We start from the raw sequence: 21,806 nt of genomic DNA on the forward strand, positions 1-21,806 counted from the left end.
CTGCCCTTGCCCTCCCCACTCAGCAGGAGCAGGATGCAACGACTATTTCATCTACTTCGCAGTCACCCGGAGCCATGCTCTACAGAGGGGAGAAACTACAGGCAGCTGGCAAGCAGGAGCACCTACGGGACAGCTACTGCCAGAAGGTGACTGACACCTCACGCCACGCAGAGTGCCGCTGAGGCTGACAGCGCCTGCCTGGGGTTTTGTTGACGTTCCCTAGACAAGGCGGAGGTAGCTGCAGAAGAAGGGATACTTTTAAAACCTGCAAACGCTGACTCTCCGGACGGGGTGAAACCAACTACTTTGGAAACAGGGATTTGTGTTTGAGAGGCAGCAGGAGGGGCCAATGGGCACAACGCCCCTCCTCCAGAGTGTCATGGATGCCATCACCATGGCCAGGAGCCACACTGTCTTCCCAGCATCCATCGTGATATCTATACGTCCTGATGGATTGTTAAGACCAACAAGAACAATACAGTCCAATGGGGAGAAAGCTGAGAATAACGCAGCGTGTATTGTAGCGACGTTAATAAAACAGAAGCCATAATGTGGCTGCCTTGTTCTAGACATACAGAAGGCCCCGAGGAGCTCCTTTAAAAATAAATACACAGGAGCCCGGGCCTGCGTGGCTCAGTTGGTTGGAGCATCGTCCCATGCACGGAAGGACTGCTGGTTGGATTTCCAGTCAGGACACACGCCTAGGCTGTGGTTCGATCCCCAGTGGGTGCACATATGGGAAGGAGGCTACCGATCGATGTTTCTCTCATGCATCGATACTTCTCTCTCTCTCCCATTTCTCCCTTGCCCTTTCTCTAAAACAATCATTAAAACATAAACTTGGGTGCGGATTCAATATATATAAAAACTATGCACATGGTATTTTGTATACAGGGGTGGGCAAAGGTAGGTTTAAAGCTGTTGGTATGGAAAATAATACAGTAAATAAATAATAATACCAGAATAAGCTCTGTTTTGCGTACTCGGAACTGTAATCCTACTTTTGCCCACCCCTGCGTTACAGGTTTGTAGGAGCGTGTGTTATCACAGATGGATGTTAGTTTCAAAAGAAACGAATCTCTCACATACAATTTGAATGGCAGCCCTTTCGTGCTCTAGACTCCAAAGCCACAGCAGGAGAGCCCATTTTTAGAATGAAAGCAAGTGTGTGCCCCCCTACCCCCCACCCTCCACCCCCGAGTTACTCCCAGCACGGTCCCGGGGACATCAGGAGCGGTGTCTACAGTGAATGGCAACGGGAACGGCCGATGCTCAGCACTGAGCGTGATCTACAGGCCAATCTGCTCTTCGCACACAGCTCTTCCGTGGCCGGGGCGGCGGGGACCTCGGCCTAAGGCCTGTTTTCTCTGCCGGGCCCCACACTGTCTACAATTTCCTGTGCAGGAGCCACGGGTGACTTGATGTTTATGGCCAGATTAGAGGGATCAGATGTCCCCTTTGAATAGCAGGATAGGAAGAGAGAAGATCCTCAAGACAGGTCTCTTTCTCACTCTCTCTCTCTCTGACCCACCACTTCTCGCGATGCTCTCCATCTCTTAAATGTGAGAGTCTGGTGCAAACCCAAATACTTCACCCTTGACGGTGGGCTTCCCCTCTCAGTCATGAAGAGGCACCCCCTGGCTGTAGCCTTAGGCTGGTAAAATAGATCACTCCTTGAGTTATAAAGTATCCTATTGGGGAGAAGACACCCCAAATGATTGAAAAAGCCACTTCTTGTCGAGTAGGGGCACTGATTCTGAGCAGCTCTCATTCCACAGATCTTTGGCTCATTCGAGTCTAATTCCACTTTATGGGAAAACCCCGCCGCTGGAGCTGAAGCTTCAGGACAGAATGGAAGTCACATGACAAGCCCACGCTGGAGGGCACCCAGCATCGTGGGCCAACACAACCCCGAGGCCTGAGTCTGCGGGGAGCCCTGCTGATGGCCCGCACAGCCGAGGGCTGGCTCCATCCTGCCGATGATGCAGCTTCGGCTGTTGATGTCTGAAAGATTTCCTTCCCCTCTAGAACTCGATACATCTAGCTGTGTTTCAAATCATCCCAAGGAGAAGTTTAGATGGAAACCCTTCTCCTCCTGAGTGTGGGTCTGGCAGGCCCAGGGTGGAGGCGCCGTGGAGTCCAGGCGGGGGCCGCACTGCAATCTGGCGTTGCCGGCAGCCACGGATGGGCTTCGTCTGCACAAAGGTGGGCTGTGGAAGGTCACTTAGTCGTTCAACAGGCCAGGGTTTCAGCTGATTCTCAGAGACAGGTCACAACTGTGCTGGGAGCACCATCTCCTGCCTCACTGCTCATCTGTGGAGCTGGCTGAGCATGCTCCCTGCTTCTGGGGGACCCCGATAGGTCATCCTGCCAGAAGACTTGGCCGGCATTTAATGCGCCCCTCTTTCCGTCTTCCCAGCTTTCTCTCTCTCTCTCCCCTGGTGCAATAGTGGAAAGAACATGACTTATGGGTTCCCATCCCAGCTCTTCCACTTATCAGTGGGGTAACTCTTGGGAAGTTACTTAACTACAAAAGGTCTCAGTCTCCCCACCTGTAAAATGGGAGTAAGGATAGCTCTCCCACAGAAATCCTCTGAAAGTGGATGAGAGCATGTAAATCTCTTAGTCTTTGAAGAGATTTATTTCTCCTACTTCACCACCTCTTTCTGGAGCCAAACCACTCCCTACCCAAGCCTATTCCCAGCACCATGCTCTTGCTATTCCCTTTGGGGTACCCCTGTCGCATCCAGCCTCAAGGAAGCCCCCCCGCCTCCCCCCCCCCGCCCCCGCACACTTTTGCTCATCTGACATGTCTTGATTGATGAGATCCACTTCCTGTGATATGTTTCTATCATTATTTATGATCTGTCAGCTCTTCCCTACTGGTCTACGTCTATGGCATCCAGCTCACACTATGCCTGGGTGCTTGGCAAGTGATTTGTTCAAGGAACAAACGTGTGAACACGGGACCACCAGGGTAGCTTCTAAGATGTCTGCTTTAATCAAGACAGTGCTGTAGCCACTGCTCTACAGGGAAACGCCAGTCAGAGAGGAAGACAGCCAGAGTCAGACGTGAGATGCGCTCGGTGGGGTGAGAGAAAGCAGGGGACCCCGGCGGTTACATGGGAGAAGCAGCGGGGGGTCGGGGGGGGTGGAGGGGAGGAGAGCGGCAGAAGCCTGGCCCACACACAGTGCCAACCTGCAGCGACGGAGACCGTCCTGTGCGTCGGATCAGACTTTTGGGATAAAAGAAATCGGAGGGAGAATGCCGAGGGTTTGGCGGCTGCCGTGAAACAGGAAACAAAGGAAGAGTGAACAGAGACATAAACTCAAATCAGAAAAACACTATAAAAACACCCTGGGGAACACAGATCTGACAGTAAATGCCAAAGGTCATCGCTATTAGCAGACGTGTGTGATTGAGTCTGTTTGGGGCCCGAGTTTGAAGCATAGCAACTAGTCTCCAAGATGCAATGGAGTTGCCCACGTTCCACCCCCATTTATTTTGGTCTGATCATCCCATATGAAGTGGAAGAAGCCAGGGAAGCTGTTGTGAGATGTCCCTTTAAGAATCTGTTGTCACAAACACCCCCTGTGAGTTTTCCAACATCAAGAATGTGGCTCACTCAGTGGTGCTGCTGAAGGACTCCTCAAACATTTTCCTTTTGCTATGGTAACCGCGCTCCTGGGACACCCGGGGAAAGGCCTGGAAATCTGGGCTGGAGGTTTGTGATCTCAGACACACCCTTCAGAGAGCACAGTGTAATAAATCCCTCATTCAAACGCCAGCTCCCCAGTGAGTCTCGCCACGTCGGCACGTATCCCACTCGGGGCCCCTCGGAACCGCTTCCCCTCGGAGGCACGTCAGTCCCCTCACTGCTGACGTCCCAAAGGTGACCGAGCCGAGGGGACCTGGCCTCACAAGTGGTAAATGTTGGCTTTAGGGGAGGAGCTTTGGAATTCTCTGGTAAGCTTCAGAAAATGAAGGAAAAACAAGAGTCTCTCCCTCTCTTCCCCTGGCTAGAATGGGTGGAAGTAGTCACTAGCTGTTTTCCTAAGCTTATCCAGAGCATCCCATCAAGACAGAATTAAAAGCGCTGATTTAAAAAAAAATCATTTTAGTAACCCCAGCTGCAAACTCAAGGGTTCCTTCCTTCCAGAGAAAAGACCCCACTGCATGCAGTCTGGCCTCATTAGCACTCTTGTCTGTCTCCCACAGAGGGCACGGGGGTGAAATAAAAAGATTAGTCAAAAGTCAGTGCTAACCACTGGCCACTTGGGTGGTTTCTGGGCAGGATCCCCAAGCTATGCTGTGAATTTTACATTTTTATGATAAAAGTGACAATAAGCATCTTTAACACCCTAGTAGTTTATAAAGATATCCCGTTGCCAAAGCATCCGTGGTTCCTCAAAGATCCCGGGATCTGGAGCCCAAACCCAGGCCCATCAGTGAGGGCTACACATGTGCTCAAGTTGACACTAGAGGTCAAACCAGAAACCCACACCGTCCTGATATGGGGGCAAATTATTTTTCAGTTTGTCTTATCTTTACTCAATTATTCTGAGAAAATGTGGCATTTCCCCCTTCGCTTAACGTGTGCTCCTTCTGGGGTTACACACGCAGCTTCTTATGCCCCTTATCGGCAGACTGGAGAAATGAGACCACACTCTAGTCTGGCCTTCAGAATAAATCCAGTCCATCCTCTTCCCCGAGACACCACGTGGATCACAGTCAAACGCCAGCTTTTCCACGGGCACCCCTCAGTGAACTAAATGGGGGGTCTGGGGTCTGGATCCCATCGGATTACTGCTCAGGTGAAAGACTGGGGGTGCCTGAACAGGATACAGATCCCGACAATGACCTTACAGCTGTGTAGACCCTTTGCTTCAGAAACAAATAAAATTGTGTCCCCTGGTGGCACTCTGAGATGGACTAACACCGGCGGGCTTTGGAAGAGAGGGATCAAGAGGGTCCATCCTTTTGCCCGTGTGCTGGATGGTCTAGGACAGTGGTCGGCAAACCGCAGCTTGTGAGCCACATGCAGTTCTTTGGCCCCTTTGAGTGTGGCTCTTCCACAAAATACCACGGCCTGAGCAAGTCTATTTTGAAGAAGTGGCGTTAGAAGAAGTTTAAGTTTAAAAAATTTGGCTCTCAAAAGAAATTTAAATCATTGTACTGTTGCTATTTGGCTCTGTTGACTAATGAGTTTGCCGACCACTGGTCAAGGACAGTTACCAGAACACTTTGAAGCTAAGTAAGAGCTAAGTTCTAAAGCCACCCAGCACACATGTCTGCACGAACACGCCTGGACTCGCCATGACTTCCCCAAACCATCTGAGTTTAGAGATGGAGGCTCCCAGATGAGTCTGGATGTGAAAGGGTAGTCAGATGTACCCCGAGCTGAGCACTGGATGCAGAGTCTGGGCAGGAGTGCTGCATTATGGACTAAGTCTGAAAATGTCAGGTGAGGAGGTCGCCAGATGTTGGAACTAGGACGTCATGAGTCGTTTTTCTTCACATCTGCTTGGTTTGATGCTTCCCTTGAAGCTTTGCTAAAAACCTGACTAGTGAGGCAAGGCTTCTTGGTCCAACACAAGCATTTGGAACAAAACGCACAGAATCAATTTAAGGTGGGCTCAGGAGGCCTCCTGCCCTGGCCACAGGCCTTTCAGCCTGGTCTGCTATAGAGAACAGAACTCACGGCCAAGTGACTCCACCCACATTCCAGCCCCAAGAATCAGCCACGAGGGAACACGTGGCTTGCCAATGCACCTGCCATCACCCATCTCAAATGATTTTCTTACCCGCAGCTTTTCCTCCGTCTTGGTAGACTGCTTACAGTCGGGATGCCAAACGGTAGAACCTGGAAAGACATAAGGCACCGCTAAGAGCAGGGGAAATAGAACAGAGCCCGGTTCTGTTAGAACTGTACGAAGGGTTCGTCCCTCCTCTCCCCACACAGGGGAGAGCTGGAGCCTTGCGCCATGGGAACCAGAACCAGTCCAAACTCGGCTAATTGCCCTCACCTTGTTGGCATTTGCCCGATAAAGGTCAAGATTGGCATCCTTTAAAAAACGTTTCATTGATTTTAGAGAGAGAGGCAGGGTGAGGGATAGAGAGATAGAAACATCAATGAGAGAGAAATACCAATCAGCTGCCTCCTGCACCCCCCACACTGGGGGTCGAGCCCATAACCTGGGCATGTGCCCTGACCTGGAATTGAACAAACAGTGGGCTCTTGGTTCATAGGTCAGCGTTCAGCCACTGAGCCATACGGGCTGGCAAGGTCATAATTCTTGACCGCAGAGATGATGAGCTGGGTATAAGTGTTTTCATGCAAGGTATATGTAGTTCTTGACTGAGTGTTTTTCCCCTGACATATTATTATCCTTTAAAAGTACTGTCTGTGTGCTTACTGCAGGCTGCATTTATTTTCAGAAATAGAAGCCATCGGCATATTTATATAACATCAGGACAACCAGCAGTTTAGATGAGGGGAATGAAGTGCAACCAGGTTGCCTACACTCATTAGCAAAACCCACTGAATTTGTTGTTGATCCAGTTACACGCAGTCATCTACCCAGATACTGGGGTATCGGACCAACGAGTAGAAAGGTGGACAGTTACGTTACAAATCCAAAGGTTTCCTTCATCTTTCAAACTTTTAACGAACTGAAAAAATATACTGACTGTTAAACTAGAGAAGCTCTTACGTACATGTGATTTTCTGGTTTTGGGTCAATGTCTCCCTTTCTCGGGCACAGATATTGTGAAGGATGGCCCCAGAACTAAGCAAAACAAGTATATCTCATAGGAAGCTGTTATCTTGTAAAAATCCAAGTCTGCATGTATGATTAAGTATGCCAAGATATACATGTCCTTTATAAATTATGGCCAAGACCTACACATAAGGACATGTTTAAATGTGGGGATGGGCAGAAGAACCAGAATGAGCACTTAAAAAGATTCAAGCAAATAGAGTTGCTAAGTTGAAGGCAGTGAGTAACTGATACATATCCATATGTAATAAGAGTCTCTATGAATACGAGGCTATCTACATTTTGTTATGGACATCTTTATCTCTTTAAACAGCAATCTGTTTGTACTTGAAAAGATACCAAATTAGCCTACTTCTTGAATTATTCTATGCCACTGAGCTAAAATAGTGGCCAATGAATGACAAGGGAAATGTATTGCACATCAGAATAATACTTTAATCAATATTTAACAATCATTTCTATCTTGCTTAACCCAGGGCCAGGAAAAAAAAAATGAAGGAGAAGGAGGAGGAGGAAGAGATGAAGAAGAGGAGGAGGAAGAAGAGGAAGAGAAAAAGAGGGGGAGGAAGAAGAGAAGGAGGAGGAGGAGAATAGTATAGTAGATGAGGACCAAACAAACAACAATCAGAAGAGGAAGAGAAGGAGGAGGAGGAGGAGGAGGAGGAGGAGGAGGAGGAGGAGGAGGAGGAGGAGGAGAAGGGGGAGAAGAAGAAGAAATAGTAGTAGTAGAAGAAGAAAAAGAAGATCAAACAAACAACAACCACAGTCCCTTCAGCACCAACATTTACTCCAAGGCTGCCCACAAAGCACAGGAAACGCTCTTAATGTGGAGAGCCAAGGGCCACGGGTCAGGGCCGGGTCCAGGAGCACACTCGCTGTGAAGGTCTGTTGATCAGGAGTCCTTGGCCAGAACCCCGGGCTTGCACAGTGCCCCATTGTCCCCCAGAGGCCAGGCACACAGGAATGGGATACAGAGAGAACATCAGATGCCCGGGAAGATGAACCCGCCCATTCTTCAAGGATGTGCCAAGAGGCAAGCAAAAAGCACCGCACTCAGGAAGAGAGGACAACAATCCCTGGAATTCTGAGCGCAGCCCAGCGGGGCAGATAGCTGCCTGCCTGTGGCGTGGCTGTGCTGTACTTGCGCACATCTATTCAGCTCCGTCTACGCAGCTTCTAGGCCCCAGCTGTGCCCAGAGCTCGAGTCTCCGTTCCCAGCAGACATGGGGGTTCTGCTCACTCGAGCCTTTGTGGGTTTTTTGTTTTGTTTTGTTTTTCATTTTTTTATTAATGTATTAAATGTGTACATATCTTACCAATTCCCCCTCCCCCATTCCCATACATGCCCTCCCTCCCCAGATTACTGGGTCAAATGGGAGTTCCATTTGTCACTTGTCTTTATTGGGCCCTTTAATATTCAGTGATTAAAAAAAAATTTTTTTTAGGCAGAATTTTTCAGAGTAATCATCCTATAGCTAAGAGGATGTTTGGGTTGTTAATATCTCATAGAGGCCCATTTTTAAAGAGAGAGTAGCCTAAGCTTTGCTTTAATATTCCAGAGTAATTTCTGCAGGCTTTTTGGTTGGCATTAAAAAACAAAACTGAGCGCAAAGGAAACCACTCATTAAAATTCACAGTATGATCTCACTCATATGTGGAATCTAATGAACAAAATAAACTGATGAACAAATAAGTCCAGAGACATGGAAGCATGGAACAGACTGGCCAGTACAGGGAGGGGTTAACCCAAGAACTTACATGCATCACCCGTGGACACAGACAATGGTGCGGTGAAGGCCTGGGGCGGGGCAGGAGCCCGTGGAGGGGGATGGAGAGAGGGAGGGAAATGGCGAACATCTATAGCACCCTCACCAATAAAAATAAAACTTAAAAAATGCGGAGTTTGGTGCAAAGAGACACGGGAAAATGACACTGGGAAGCAGATGAGACCCAGTAATTACCAACAGGGAACGGAATGAGCACTAGCTCGTACGGTTCTTGCTAATTTTACTGATAAGCCCTTGTCTAGCTAATGACTCTTTTACAGTTAAGAATAGTCAACTGCTTGCACAGACGGGACTGTACGCCTGGCAGAAAAACCTTCCGTGCAGCCCCTCCACGAAGCCTCAGCATTTTAGATAAAAATTTTAGATAGTCATATTCTGGAATCATCTCTCAAAGTCATTCTTAATTAAAAAAAAAAAAAAATCTAATGGCTCCCTGCTAATCCCACCATTTCTCTTTCAGAGGCTTTGGGTGTGTTCTCTCCGATCTCCTTTAATATAAGAGCTATGTCATCTTAATTGGATGAAATGTATCTGTGATGCAATTCATCAAATATGAGCTTCCCTTCTCCCTGAAAGCTGGGATCACAGCAGCCTGGGAGGCTGCGAAAATCCTCTGGCAGGGCAGCGAGAAGGGGAAGGACAAGGTAGCCACCCAATGAGCAACATTTCTAGAACTCTCTCTGGTCTTTGTGTTCCTGGAGAGGGCTGGGAGGAGGTGGAGCGATCTCCACTCTTGCCCAACATTCATGGCACCCAGGCCAGCTCCTTCATTGCGGCAGCAGCACATTTGTTTGCTAACAGCCCCAGGGGCTGGCTGCCAGCATGTCAACTGCTTAGCTGGTGAATGCTAAGCAATGAGGTAACTTCTGGCCACGTTCCTTTTGGATCGGGGTAACCTTGCAGCGAATGAAATGCCTCCTCCTCTGAAAACAACCAACGTTTGGCTCAGTGGTGGACCGTCGGTCTGTGGACTGAAAGGTCCCAGGTTCGATTCCGGTCAAGGGCATGTACATTGGTTGCGGGCACATCCCCGGTTGGGGGTGTGCAGGAGGCAGCTGGTTGATGTTTCTCTCTCATCATTGTTTCTGACTCTCTATCCGTCTCCCTTCCTCTCTGTAAAAAAATCAATAAAATATATTAAAAAAAACAACAACAACAAACACACAGCGCGGTTTTCCTTCCTCGGGTGGGGAGCACTTCCGGGGCTCCCGAGTCCGCCTCACCTTGAAGATACATTTCCTCTCCTTCTGTGAACATCTGGTTGCATCTGCTGCATCGTGCACAGCTGGGGTGGTAATGCTTGTCACCTGCCTGTAAGAGAAGAGGGAGAGGACATTCAGTCTACTGGTCACTGCCCCCCCCCCCCCCAGCCTCTTTTCTGGACGTGGGGGTCCGCGGGGAAAGGCAGGAAAAATAACGGTCCAATGAATCAAACCTCCTACACCAGTGGTCGGCAAACTGCGGCTCTCGAGCCGCGTGTGGCTCTTTGGGTTCTTGAGTGTGGCTCTTCCACAAAATGCCACGGCCTGAGCGAGTCTATTTTGAAGAAGTGGCGTTAGAAGAAGTTTAAGTTTAAAAAATTTAGCCCTCAAAAGAAATTTCAATCATTGCGCTGTTGATGTTTGGCTCTGTTGACTAATGAGTTTGCCGACCACTGTCCTACACCCACTGCCCTAGAAGCTGAAGCCGACGCCATTGGAACTGGGAGGGGCTCAGAGGCCAGCTTCCTGGGCTTGTCATGATGGGGCTGCCTTGCCTCTTGGGGTTTCTGGCTCCTAGTTCCCTTTTGGCTTGGGCTCTTCTGGAGGATGGCCAGTTACATACCACGTGCCCAAGCTGAAGCCACCCCAATCTCCCCCCAAAATACCCACCTCAACAACATTAAAGCAATAAAAAGAAAGGATCCTATGAGCAGGTTCCTGCTTTCTTAGCTAACCAGCCTGGAAGTACTAAAACCTGCCCAGCTTACACCTGGATGAGAACAACCACAGTAAAAGACATGGCTTTTATCTCAGAAGGAGCCCACATTCTCGTCTAGGCTGCTTACAACCTTTCGCCAAAATCTAATACTGCTTTCCGAAGAAGGCACTCTACTGCGGTGGCTCTGCATGACCCACAGGCATTCCACCGTCTTCAGTGTGACAGATGCTATCACAGCAGGTGCTGAGTTCCCCGGAGCAAAATGTCCCTGGACACGGCGACAGCTCCCTAGACTGGGGCCAAGTCACATTGGAGTCTGTCCCACTCCAAATGCACGCCTGAAGACACGAAATCTTTCTGTGGCCGGCTTAGCAAACACCGTACCACCTGAAAGCCATCCAGTGCCCTCTGCATTAATCACGGTGTCAGCCACCTATACACGCCTTTCTTCTCCGGGAACCATGGGGAAGGCAGTGCTGGGAGCCCAGGGTTAGAGGCAGCCGCCCCCTGTACCTGCCTGGAATCTCACCAGGAAATCAGAGGCCGGGGTGACTCCTTTCTCACACCCTCCCCGAGGAACTTCAAAAGCCACTTGGCACCCAAAGTGTGAGATGGTGCTCAGCTACTCAAGATAATCAAGGGGGGGGGGGGAGGAGATGGGGAGGGGGTTGGTTGTTACTTAAAACCAGAAATGAAGGAACCTCTTCTTTGCATGTGTGGGCTACCCCCCCTGTTTCACTTCTCCTTGGGCAGGCACCCATGACGGTTCACAAGCCCTCTTACAGGCCAGGAAGAGCAGCAGAGCTGAACACAGACATTGGTCAGGCATGGGCACACTAACCAAAAAATAAATGAAGCTGGAGGAAATTATTTAAATTGGAGTCATTTAAAAAAAAATAACATTTTTATTGATTTCAGAGAGGAAGGGAGAGAGAGAGAGATAGAAGCATGAATGATGAGAGAGAATCATCGATCGGCTGCCTCTTGCACACATACACGCACCCCGACTGAGGATCGAGTGTGCCCTGACCAGGAATCCAACCATGACTGCTTGGTTTATAGGATGACACTCAACCACTGAACCACACTGGTCAGGCTAAAGTGGAGTCATTTTTAGAGGAAGGAAAAGCATTTCAGATCATGAGCAAAATGGTGCCCATAAAAGAACAGAGGATGAGCTCACGGCCCACGGTGGAGAGAAGGCCGTGGGTCTCGAACTTGCAAACACAGCGTGAGCTTTGTTGGGACAGGTGACCTCATAAGCGGTGATTACGGGGTGCATGGCCCCAGGTGCTCACGCTGCAATCCAGCTGTGCTTGAGCTCCAGAGGCCAGATGTGCCACTACGGCTCCCCAGAGCTCTGCCCCACCATCCTCCATCCATCTGTGCCCTGCCTGAAAAAAAATGACAACTCTGTTTTCTTCATTTTCACATATTCAAAAAGCACATGTTAAACATCTACATTGAGGCTGGCATGAAACCCTACCCACAGTAAACAACTGGTTTATGTAGCTGAGTTTTTGTAAGGCACCTGCCTACACATTCAATGGGCTGAACTCTGCTTGCCTTTCACATGCTGATTAAGTCAGACTGGTGTGGCTATTATTACTGTTTGGTTAATCTCCACCAGTAAATGGAAGTACGGACTCCGGCACACAGGCTGGGAGACCGTCTGGGTAAATACCACTGACTGTGGCAGGATATGGAAAAGGCACCACATTTTTTTATGAGACCCGTTATCCAGAAGATCACAAAGGAGTCCCAAACTCCTTTGTGGATTTGGGGGTAGGGGGCTCGGGGTGCCATCGGAGAGGACTATAATATTTGGAATCAGATGGTTTGGGTATTATTCCTTCATTTGGTGTCCAGAGAGCTCAATTATGTCACTATTCACTCTCTCCAGCACTAGGCTCTCCATCTGAAAAAGAGGGAAGGGCTGGGCTAGACAATTTCAAGTCCCATGTAGCTGTAAAATTCTACGATCCTGTGTCAAATCCCATCCCTCAGCAGAAAAGCAACTGGGGCAGAGAAAGGACATTTTTGGTGGAGGGGAATGGCATTCAGTCAGTGACTCCATGTTGCCTGACACCCAGGAGGAATGAGGGGTGGGACTAAGCCCTGTGCCTGCTGTGATAGGCCCTGGGGAGGGGAAAGGGAGCTGTAATTGGACAGTTAGTCTGCTTGTCTGGTAATCTGCTGAGCCACTGAATAGTGACCGTCCTTCTCTGTTTCTCTTCCCACCTTCCTCCTGGAGTGACCTACACCCGACATGAACCGAGGAGACGTGGCAGGTGGCTTTTGAGGCCAACCTGCAGCCATGCATAACGTACGCCCTGCCTCCTCCACAGAGCACCCACGGGTGCTTATCCCAGAAGGCCGAGATCCAAAAAGCCCTGAACAAAAACTTCAGAGGAGAGAGAAAATCCAAAGACCCCCAAACGCAGATAAACATGTTGTGGTGATGTGGGCTTCTTTGTAGATGAGAACAAAAGGGAAAATGGGCCACAGGCATCTCACTGTGTTAGAAAATGGCCGCACACAATTGCCACAGAGGGGCGAGTGTCCTGATTCGAAATTACAATGACAGTCATTGAAGGCTGACGCTCCACAGGGTCTGGCTGGGCCAGGCATTGTACCTCGGCCTTTATGTGACTGGCTCTGAAACAGGCTGGGGAGATGGACACTATTTCACAGCCTCGTTCCACGAGGTCAAAAAAAAAAAAAAACAAAAGAGAAAACTCAGTTATTTACCTCAAACCCCCCAGGGCTTCCAAAAACCAGAGCTGGGCTTTGGGTCCAGGTCACCTGACTCCACACCCACTCTTGCTGAAGTGCCTCCGAAAAGCACCAAACACATTCCCAGAGAGCCGGGGTCGGCAAATTGCGGCTCGAGAGCCACATATGGCTCTTTGGCCCCTTGAGTGCGGCTCTTCCAAAAAATACCACGGCTTGGGCGAGTCTATTTTGAAGAAGTGGCGTTAGAAGGAGTTTAAGTTTAAAAAATTTGGCTCTCCAAAGAAATTTCAATCGTCCTGTTGCTATTTGGCTCTGTTGACTAATGAGTTTGCCGACCACTGACCCAGAGGGACCTCAGCTCCGAACAGAACGTCTTCCACACTAACTGGGCCGATGGCTGGACATGTCCAAACACTGGTTTCTTACGCGAGAAAAACCAAGGGTGTAGCACTTTAAGATAACAGAATGAAGTCATTTCCACAGGGGAAGTCACACGACGGAGGCCTAGGTTTGTAGTTTTTTTTGTTTTGTTTTGTTTTTTAAAGATCTAATTTGACATAGAGATGATGCTTCGAATGTCTAAAAAGAATAAATAAATTCTTTCTTGTCCCCTGAGACTCACAAACACGGCTCTGGTGGACGGTGCTTTCAGACAAAGGATATACAAGTATTGAAGCTCAGGGTGTTGGCCTAGATCAGGTGTGTTGGAGCTTGGCTGTGCATAAGTGACACCCCAGAGCCTTTTAAAAATGGGTTCCATGACCCTGAGGTGGGGCCGAGAAGTGAGCTTTTTTATTTCACAAGCACTTGACTGAGTCTGCACATCATCACACGCCGGGAAGGCACCCGTCTGGGTGGCACCCACCGCCCGAACCTGACTGCGGATGAGGAAACCCAAGGGAGGGACAGGGGCGCGCTGCTTGCCAGGCAGGTGCATGGGTGGGAAGGAAGAGGCAGAATCATGTAAGTCCCCCGCTCATTCCCGCGGGAAGGCAGTGGGGGGCTGACTCAGCCTACTTTGCATTCACCCTCTTCCCCTCCGAGTGGGAGAGGCTTCCAGGGCGCCTGGAAGGGCTTGATCTCCAAGCTGAACGCCCGGCTGCTGCAGGCAGCTTTTTCCCTGACGCAGCATCCTGAGCAGCAGGGTGAGGAGGGTGTGCCTTGGCCCAGAGCTGGTGTCCCGGACAAAGGAGCGTCAAGCAGTCTGCTCAGGTGGCTCTCACAGAGTCCGGAGGACTCCGCCCAAGTCCGGGCAGAGCCAGCCTGCACCGTGAGAGCACCCTGCAGGCCCCCTCGCCTCACCCATTGCACCCCCTGCTCCAAACACGGGTGCATGTCAGAGCAGGGGCCAGCAGCTCGTCTTACCCAGGGAAGGTGCACAAAATAGGGCCCAGAGAAATACGCCACTGCCTTCATGGCCCTGGTCCTTTGAACCAGATGCTCGAAATATAGAAGGTAGAGCCCCAACTCCTTCTTTTAATGGGGGGTGGGGGTGAAACATAAATGCATAATGGTTTCTTGCAGGTGGCTACTGCTTTCTCATCTCCTTCCAAGGAATTAAGTGCAAAAAATGGTAAAGCAGCCCTAACGGGTTTGGCTCGGTGGATAGAACGCCAGCCTGTGGACTGAAGGGTCCCAGATTCGATTCCGGTCAAGGGCATGTACATTGGTTGCGGGCACATCCGCAGTGAGGGGTGTGCAGGAGGCAGCTGATTGATGTTTCTCTCTCATCATTGTTTCTGACTCTCTATCCGTCTCCCTTCCTCTCTGTAAAAAAAAATCAATAAAATATATTTTTAAAATGTTAAAGCAGTCTTTGCCATTTCACAGTGCAATACAAACGTTATCTGTGAGCCTGTGCATTTTTAAAGGACCTAGCCAGTCTCTTTACAATGACCTATAGGCTCAATGCAATCTCTATCAAAATCCCAGCCGGGCTGTTGTAGACATTGGCCAGCTGACCCTAAAATGTACATGGCAATGCAAAGGAACGAGGAGAGTAAAAACATTTAAAAATGAACAGGATTAGGTGAATGGACTTAAACCACCTGGTTTCAAAAAAAAACAAAAAACCAACACTTACTATAAAGGAACAAGTAATTAAGACAGCATGGTATTGGCACTGGGATAGACATATAGGTTAATATAACAGAAGAGAGTCCAGAATAAACCCATACACTTATGACCCATCAATTTTCAATAAAGTGCTGAGGCAATCTGATGAAGGGATAGTCTTTCCAACAACTGGTGATGGGACAACTGACTATACAAATGCAATGAAACCCTACCTCACACTATAGACAAATATTAACTTTATTTAAATATAATAAAAATATATTACAGATCTAACTATAAAAGCTAGAACTTCTAAACAAAAACAGCATAAAATATTTGTGACCTTGGCTTAGGCAAAGATTTCTTAGATATTATACAAAAGCACAATCCATACAAGAAAAAAAATGGGTAAATTCAATATCATCCAGATAAAAATCTTATTCTCTTCATTAAGAGAAAGACCTGCCACAGATTGAAGGAAATTTCTGCAAATCATATTTCTAAAAAGGACTAGTACGTATCCAGAATATATAAAGAACTATTACAACTCAACAATAGGAGACCAAGCAACTCAAAAAAGGGCAAAAGATTTAAATAACACTAAATAACTACCAAAGAAGACATACAAATGCCGAATAAGCAAATAAAAATATTTCAAACATCGTTGATCACTAGGGAAATAAAGTTAAAACCACAGTGACACACTACTGTACCCTTACTACAGTGACATTCATTAAAAAGACCGACCATTCTGGGTGTTGAAAGGATGTGGAGAAAGCAACTAAACCGCCACTGGTGAGAAAGTAAGTCACGTGGCTACTTAGGCAACCTCTTTGGCAGTGTCTCAGAAAGCTGCACATAAATTTACCGTGGGACCTCACACTTCCTCGCCTAGGTATCAAACTCATAGAAGGAACATACACCCACACAAAGACGTATGTGAAAAGCTCATAGCGGTGTTCCTCCTCAGAGCCCCAAGCTGGAAACACACCCAACGACTCTCAGCTGGTGAACAGATAAAACATGGAACACTCAAATAATAAATCCTGCCAAGCAGTGAAGAGAGCAAGCCACTGCTACATGCAACAACACAGAAGAACCTCAGCAACATCATATTAAGGAAAAGGAAGGTAGACACAAAAGACTACATATTTGTATTCCATGTATATGAAATGTCTAGGGAAGGCAAAACTAGAGAGAGATGACTGCTGGGAATGGGGCTGGGATAAGACTTGGAGTAGGAGTGAATGGGCAGTCAACTGGGGTGACTGAAAGTTCTAAAACTGTGCCGTGGTGATGGCTGCACAATTGTGTGCATGTGATAAAAACAACTGAACTGTAGGCTTTGAACCAGTGAATTTCATGGCAGGTAAAATAATCTCAATAGAGAGGCGTAGCAATGAAAAGGAAGGCCGACATGGCTCAGTAGCTGAGTGTCAACCTATGAACCAGGAGGTCACGGTTCAGCTCCAGGTCAGGGCACATGCCCAGGTTGTGGGCTCAATCCCCAGTGGGGGAGCGTGCAGGAGGCAACCAATCAATGATTCTCTCTCATTACGTTTCTCCCCCTCTCTCTCCCTCTTCCTTCCTCTCTGAAATCAATTAAAATGTATTTTAAAATAAAGAAATAGAATATTATCTGTACTTCTCACTCCCTCAGAGTCACTGTGTTGACGTCTAACTCCATGCCTGTTTTACCTGTTTTTGAAGTTTACTTAAATAGAAGCAAATATGTCTGGCTTCTATTACTCACCACAGAATTAATTACCCATGATGCTGTGAGTAGTTGTTCTTTATGATATCCTGAATTCATAGCAATCCTTTGTGTACAGGTGCTACGGTTTATGTATCTATTCTACCCTCAAGCATCTCGGTTTCTCTAAAGGCTGTCTGTTTGCACAGGACTGCTGTGGGAATTCCTGCCGAGGCTCTTGGTGAATCACACACGTTTCGGTTGCAGTTATACACCGGAGTAGACCGGATACGGCAAGCTCATCAGGTACTGCGCTTCAGCAGCTACTGCCAAACGGTTGTCCAAAGTGGTTTTTTGCCTTTTATTACGGTTTTAATCTGAGAGGGATTGGAGGGAATTAAGTAAGAAGAATCAAACTAAGAGCGCGTTGCCAAATGGATTCCCAAAGTGTTTTTCTAACCCCTGCGAACGTTCTTTTTTAATAAAATGGACTCTAAGTAAAAGCTCTGCCGCTTAATCCCATCAGGTACCCATTATTGCGGGACCTCCAGGGGGCCACTGAGCAATTTCCAATCCCCCTTTCATCCTCGTCCTTCTGCTGGTAGCAGTATCCTTTGAACTGATGGACAGACGTGGCCGGAATGCAAATAAGGATCATATTTAATTCCTAAATGGACTCAAAACCTGCAGGCAGTGGCTGGCATCACCTGGGTCGCTTTGCAGAATTCTTTGCCTGGAAGCCTCAAAAGTGGCTCTGGTTTGGTCCAAGGCCCACCGGAAACAGCGCAAAAGAATTGGGTTTGGAAGATGCATTGAAAGATCTGATTTCCCCCTTGCGATGGAGCTTAAGCATTTCTTATTCATTATCATTTATTTCAAATATATTTTCATTGATTTTAGAGAGAGGAAGGGAGAGGGCTAGAGATAGAAACATTGATGAGAAACATCAACGGGCTGCCTCCTGCACACCTCCTACTGGGAACTTAAGCCTGTAACCTGGGCTTGTGCCCTGACCGGGAATCCAACCATGACCTTCTGATTCATGGGCCAATGCTCAACCAACCACTGAGCCACACCAGCAGGGCTCCATTGTTTCTATTGTTGATAACACCCTTCGCATTTGTCCTGTAGTGGAATGTTTAGAAAGCACGTGAACATGTAACCTGCCCAATGCTTTGTGAGGTACCCTCTTATTCTTATGCCTAATTATGGGCTAAGGAAAATCTTCAAAGTTACAGAGCGAGTGTTCAAATCTAGGGTTTGCTATTAAGCCCATTCTCCCCTCCCCCCACATCCTGCTACAAGTCAAGGGTCAGAAGGATTGGAAATTGCTTTGGTAGTTTGGAGAGCTTGAAAAAAATTTTTTTTTCCCTCCATCCCTCTTCTTCCATCAATTATCGTGAAAGACTGCAGAAGCTAACAACTGAGGTAAGATTCAAAGCTCTCGGAGTGGTCATCCCTTGCACAATTCACTGCATTGACAATAGTGTGAAGTCATTGATAAGAAAAGGGCCCCAGATCCTGGGGCCTCTTTATGAGGGTCAATTAGCCCATTTCAGACATGTTATTAGGTTGCCCCAGTTTCTCTATGTGTGATGTCAGGAATGACAAAAAAAAAGGGAGTGTTTGAGGAATCTGGTAGGTTGAACCTTGTACCGAAATGCCCAGAACGATGGGCTGTACTGTTTATCTCCTCCGATCCTGTGATTTTCCAAAAACACCGGTATGCTCTACCATGTTAAAAGGGTATAAAAGTATTGGTTCTGCCAAGCTTGCAAGCTTGCTATGTAGGTGAAAGAAATGCTAATTCTACATAAATTCACTATGAGTAGCATGACATGGGGAGAGGACGAACCAGGTTGCAAACGATGACTCTAAGGCATTTCCTTTCCAAATGCTTAAGCTCTGAAAAGAATTTTAAAGGGGCCTCTCTAGGAAGCTGATGTGAGAGGGAGTGACCCTGGAATCCACAGGAATGTTCTGGTGAACGCGGAGGCCGCCAGGTCAGCGGAGCGCTGCATGTGGTCAGGACCAGCAGCGGAGTTCCAGGGGAGGAACAATGAGAGGCTCATCCCGCCCCTGGCTCCGCGGGACCCACTTTCCAAACGCAGACGCCACCCTGCAGCCAAGGTCAGAGGTCTTGTATCCTTTCATTTCTTGACACCAGAAGATAAATATTTGCCTTCGAGTTCAGCACTCTTGAAACCTAATCCCAATTGGATAATTTCTGTCTCTGGTGGAAGAGCAAACACTTAAGGTTTCTTATTACTCATGATCTCATTCCCGGTCTCCTTTCCCGCACCAGAGCCTGCTGGAGGCAGGATGTACAACGGACAGCACTCCAGCGGGTCGCTTCCCCGCCTGCCGCTTTAAGAGAACCAGTGGTCAATGCCAAGGTCCCCATGGCCAAGCAGCACCATCAACTGCATGGGCGAGGGGCTGGAGAGGGAAGCACCAGGATCAGATTGTGGGACAGGTCCCCTTAAGTTAGTATCTTAGGGATGACTTTGTAGCTTGTAGGAGACATGCAGAAGGCAGTGTTTTTTTTGTTTTTTTTTTAAATTAGAAATATAAACTTGTTATACAGTGCACAGCAAATACGCCACCTCAATTCAGGGATGGCAACTGCTTTTCTTCCCCAAGTTGTGTCTCCAAATGACAGTCCAGTTCTGTGACTGCTACCCTTCTCCAGAAACTGTAAACATCCCCGGGTCCCACCCCACTCTTTTCCGTTCTATTCTAAAAAGACTCAGCCCAGCCAGTATGGTTTGGTGGTTGGGCACTGGCCCAGGAACCAAGAGGTCCCCGGTTCGATCCCCAGTCAGGGCACATGCCCAGGTTTTGGACCTGATCCCCATTGGGGGTGGGAGGGGGGGTGCGGGGAAGAGAGGAAGACAATCAATGTCTCTCTTTTATTGATGTTTCTATCTCTGTCCCTCTCCATTCCTCCCTCTCCAAAATCAGTAAGAAAAAACAACATTAAAATGACTTTTTAAAGGATTTCAAGACAGGAGCCTTGTGCCAAGCCCGTGCCTCACTGTCATCTTGGACAGTCCCATGCACGTTATTTCCACTAGGACCATGGCTCTGAGTTATCAGCTCCCTTACAGATGGCTGGACCCTGGGCGGCCTGTCCTGCACACTATCAGACTAAAAATATTGTTTCTTCCCCGGAGCCAGAGGAGCTTTCCGGCGGGAGCCAATACCAGAGCGGTCAGAAAAACACAGCTTGCTTTTAAAAACATCCTTGTCTGATTTCCTCTCCCGCTGTGGGTGGACTTCGGCCCCTTTCACAACTCCGCCCAGAGTCTCCGATGCCCAGACTCCCTGGTTCCACTGGGAACAGCAGGGGAGGGGTGCTTCCAGCCAGCATCTCAGCTTTCATTGTCAGGAGGAACAAAAGCAGAGCGGAGAGTACCCCCTAAGACAAGAGGAGGTGGGTGAAGGATTCAGGACCCCGAATCAGAGCGCACTGAAGGAAAGGCCTGTGCCTTTGGATGACAACCAAAGCATTTCTGTGACCTGCAAAGAGAGACACCCCGAGTCACATTCCAGACTCCACATGCTGGGTGGGTGCCTGCCCGGCCCTCATCCTCTGGATTCCTCTGGAAGGCCAGGCCTGGGGACTGCGGCCAGGATAAGTAGGGAGTGCCTGGCCAGCGGGCACCCTGCCAGCTGCACCTGCTGCACCTCCCACTGCTCACAGGCAACAGGGGCACCTGTCAGAAGAGAACCAGGGGCCCTGCCAGGGCTGGACCCCGAGACCCAGAGGACAGCCTGAGCCACATGCATGGAGCGAGAGTGTGGAATCCGGGCTCCCTGGTGCAGACCTACGGCTCTGTGGCCTTCCAGGGGGTAGACTGGGCAACCAGAGCTGATGCCAAGCCTGCTTCTCACCTCAGGACAGCAGAACGGCCTGGGTTCTGAGGTCAAGTGTCCGAGTTCTCCTTAGCCAAGTCCACTGAGGTCAGTCAGACAAGCCGGCGTCTCTGACGCCAGACGGACGGGAAAAGCCCGCTGCCCAGGCAGAGCGGCCAGTCTGTGCAGCAATGCTGATGGTGGTGCCTCTTGAGTCGGTCCTCAATTCCCACTGCTCAGCGCCCTGGACTCACAGGGCATTTATTTATTTATTTATTTATTTATTTACTTATTCATTTATTTATTTATTATTGATTTCAGAGAGAAAGGGAAAGGGAGAGATACAAACATCAATGATGAGAGAGAATCACTGACTGGCTGCCACCTGCACACCTCACACAGGGCATGAGCCCTGACCGGGAACTGAACCATGACCTCCCGGTTTATAGGTTGGCACTTAACCATTGAGTCACACCGCCTGGGTGAGCTCAGGGCATTTAAACGTCAGAGGAATTGTCATTGATACACCATGTGTATCACGGTACTCGCTGGATAAGAAATCTTGAACGTCATCCCACTGCGTCTGACACAAGGTGAATTTCCTAACCTGGTATTCAGCCACCTGCACACACTGGGCTCAACCTGCCTGTCAGGCTTTCACACCTTCTAGGGGGCCCTAGAGAAGGTGGACGGGGTCTGGGCAAGGGCGTGGGGGTCTGTGAGGGACCACTTTAAAAACTCAAGTGGCTCCTGGGTGTGGCCCAGAGTGAGAACTCCTCCAGCTCTCCGACTTAGGCACCCCTCCCATGTGCATTTTTTCTTGTTCCGAGTACACACATTTTATATAAAGTAGGTAGCCGTGATCTAATGCAATAAATCACATTATTACTGTTGGCTACTAAACTGATTGTCTCACTAGACTTGAACTTCTTGGAAGCCAGGGCACTGGCTCTTCTTCATGTTTTTTTTTCTGGAGT

The 21,806-nt window shown here is 48.6% G+C and overlaps 1 protein-coding gene across 7 annotated transcripts in view; it reads right to left on the bottom strand.

Annotated features, from left to right (window-relative positions):
* The window catches only part of ABLIM1 (actin binding LIM protein 1), a 217,133-nt gene that overhangs the window by 36,708 nt on the left and 158,619 nt on the right, over window positions 1-21,806 (bottom strand). For 5 of the 7 annotated variants that reach the window (XM_084903596.1, XM_084903595.1, XM_084903599.1 and 2 more), the window contains exons 7-9: window positions 9,791-9,878; window positions 5,806-5,864; window positions 3,200-3,283 (exon numbers count right to left, since the gene is read on the bottom strand). In XM_084903596.1, the coding sequence (XP_084759722.1) occupies window positions 3,200-3,283; window positions 5,806-5,864; window positions 9,791-9,878 (231 nt within the window). The remainder of the gene's footprint in view (window positions 1-3,199; window positions 3,284-5,805; window positions 5,865-9,790; window positions 9,879-21,806) is intronic. The other 2 variants (XM_084903598.1, XM_084903600.1) reach the window with 1 other exon arrangement.

Source organism: Pipistrellus hanaki, assembly GCF_964339955.1.
Source record: "Pipistrellus hanaki genome assembly, chromosome: 14".
Classification (NCBI taxonomy): Eukaryota; Metazoa; Chordata; class Mammalia; order Chiroptera; family Vespertilionidae; genus Pipistrellus; species Pipistrellus hanaki.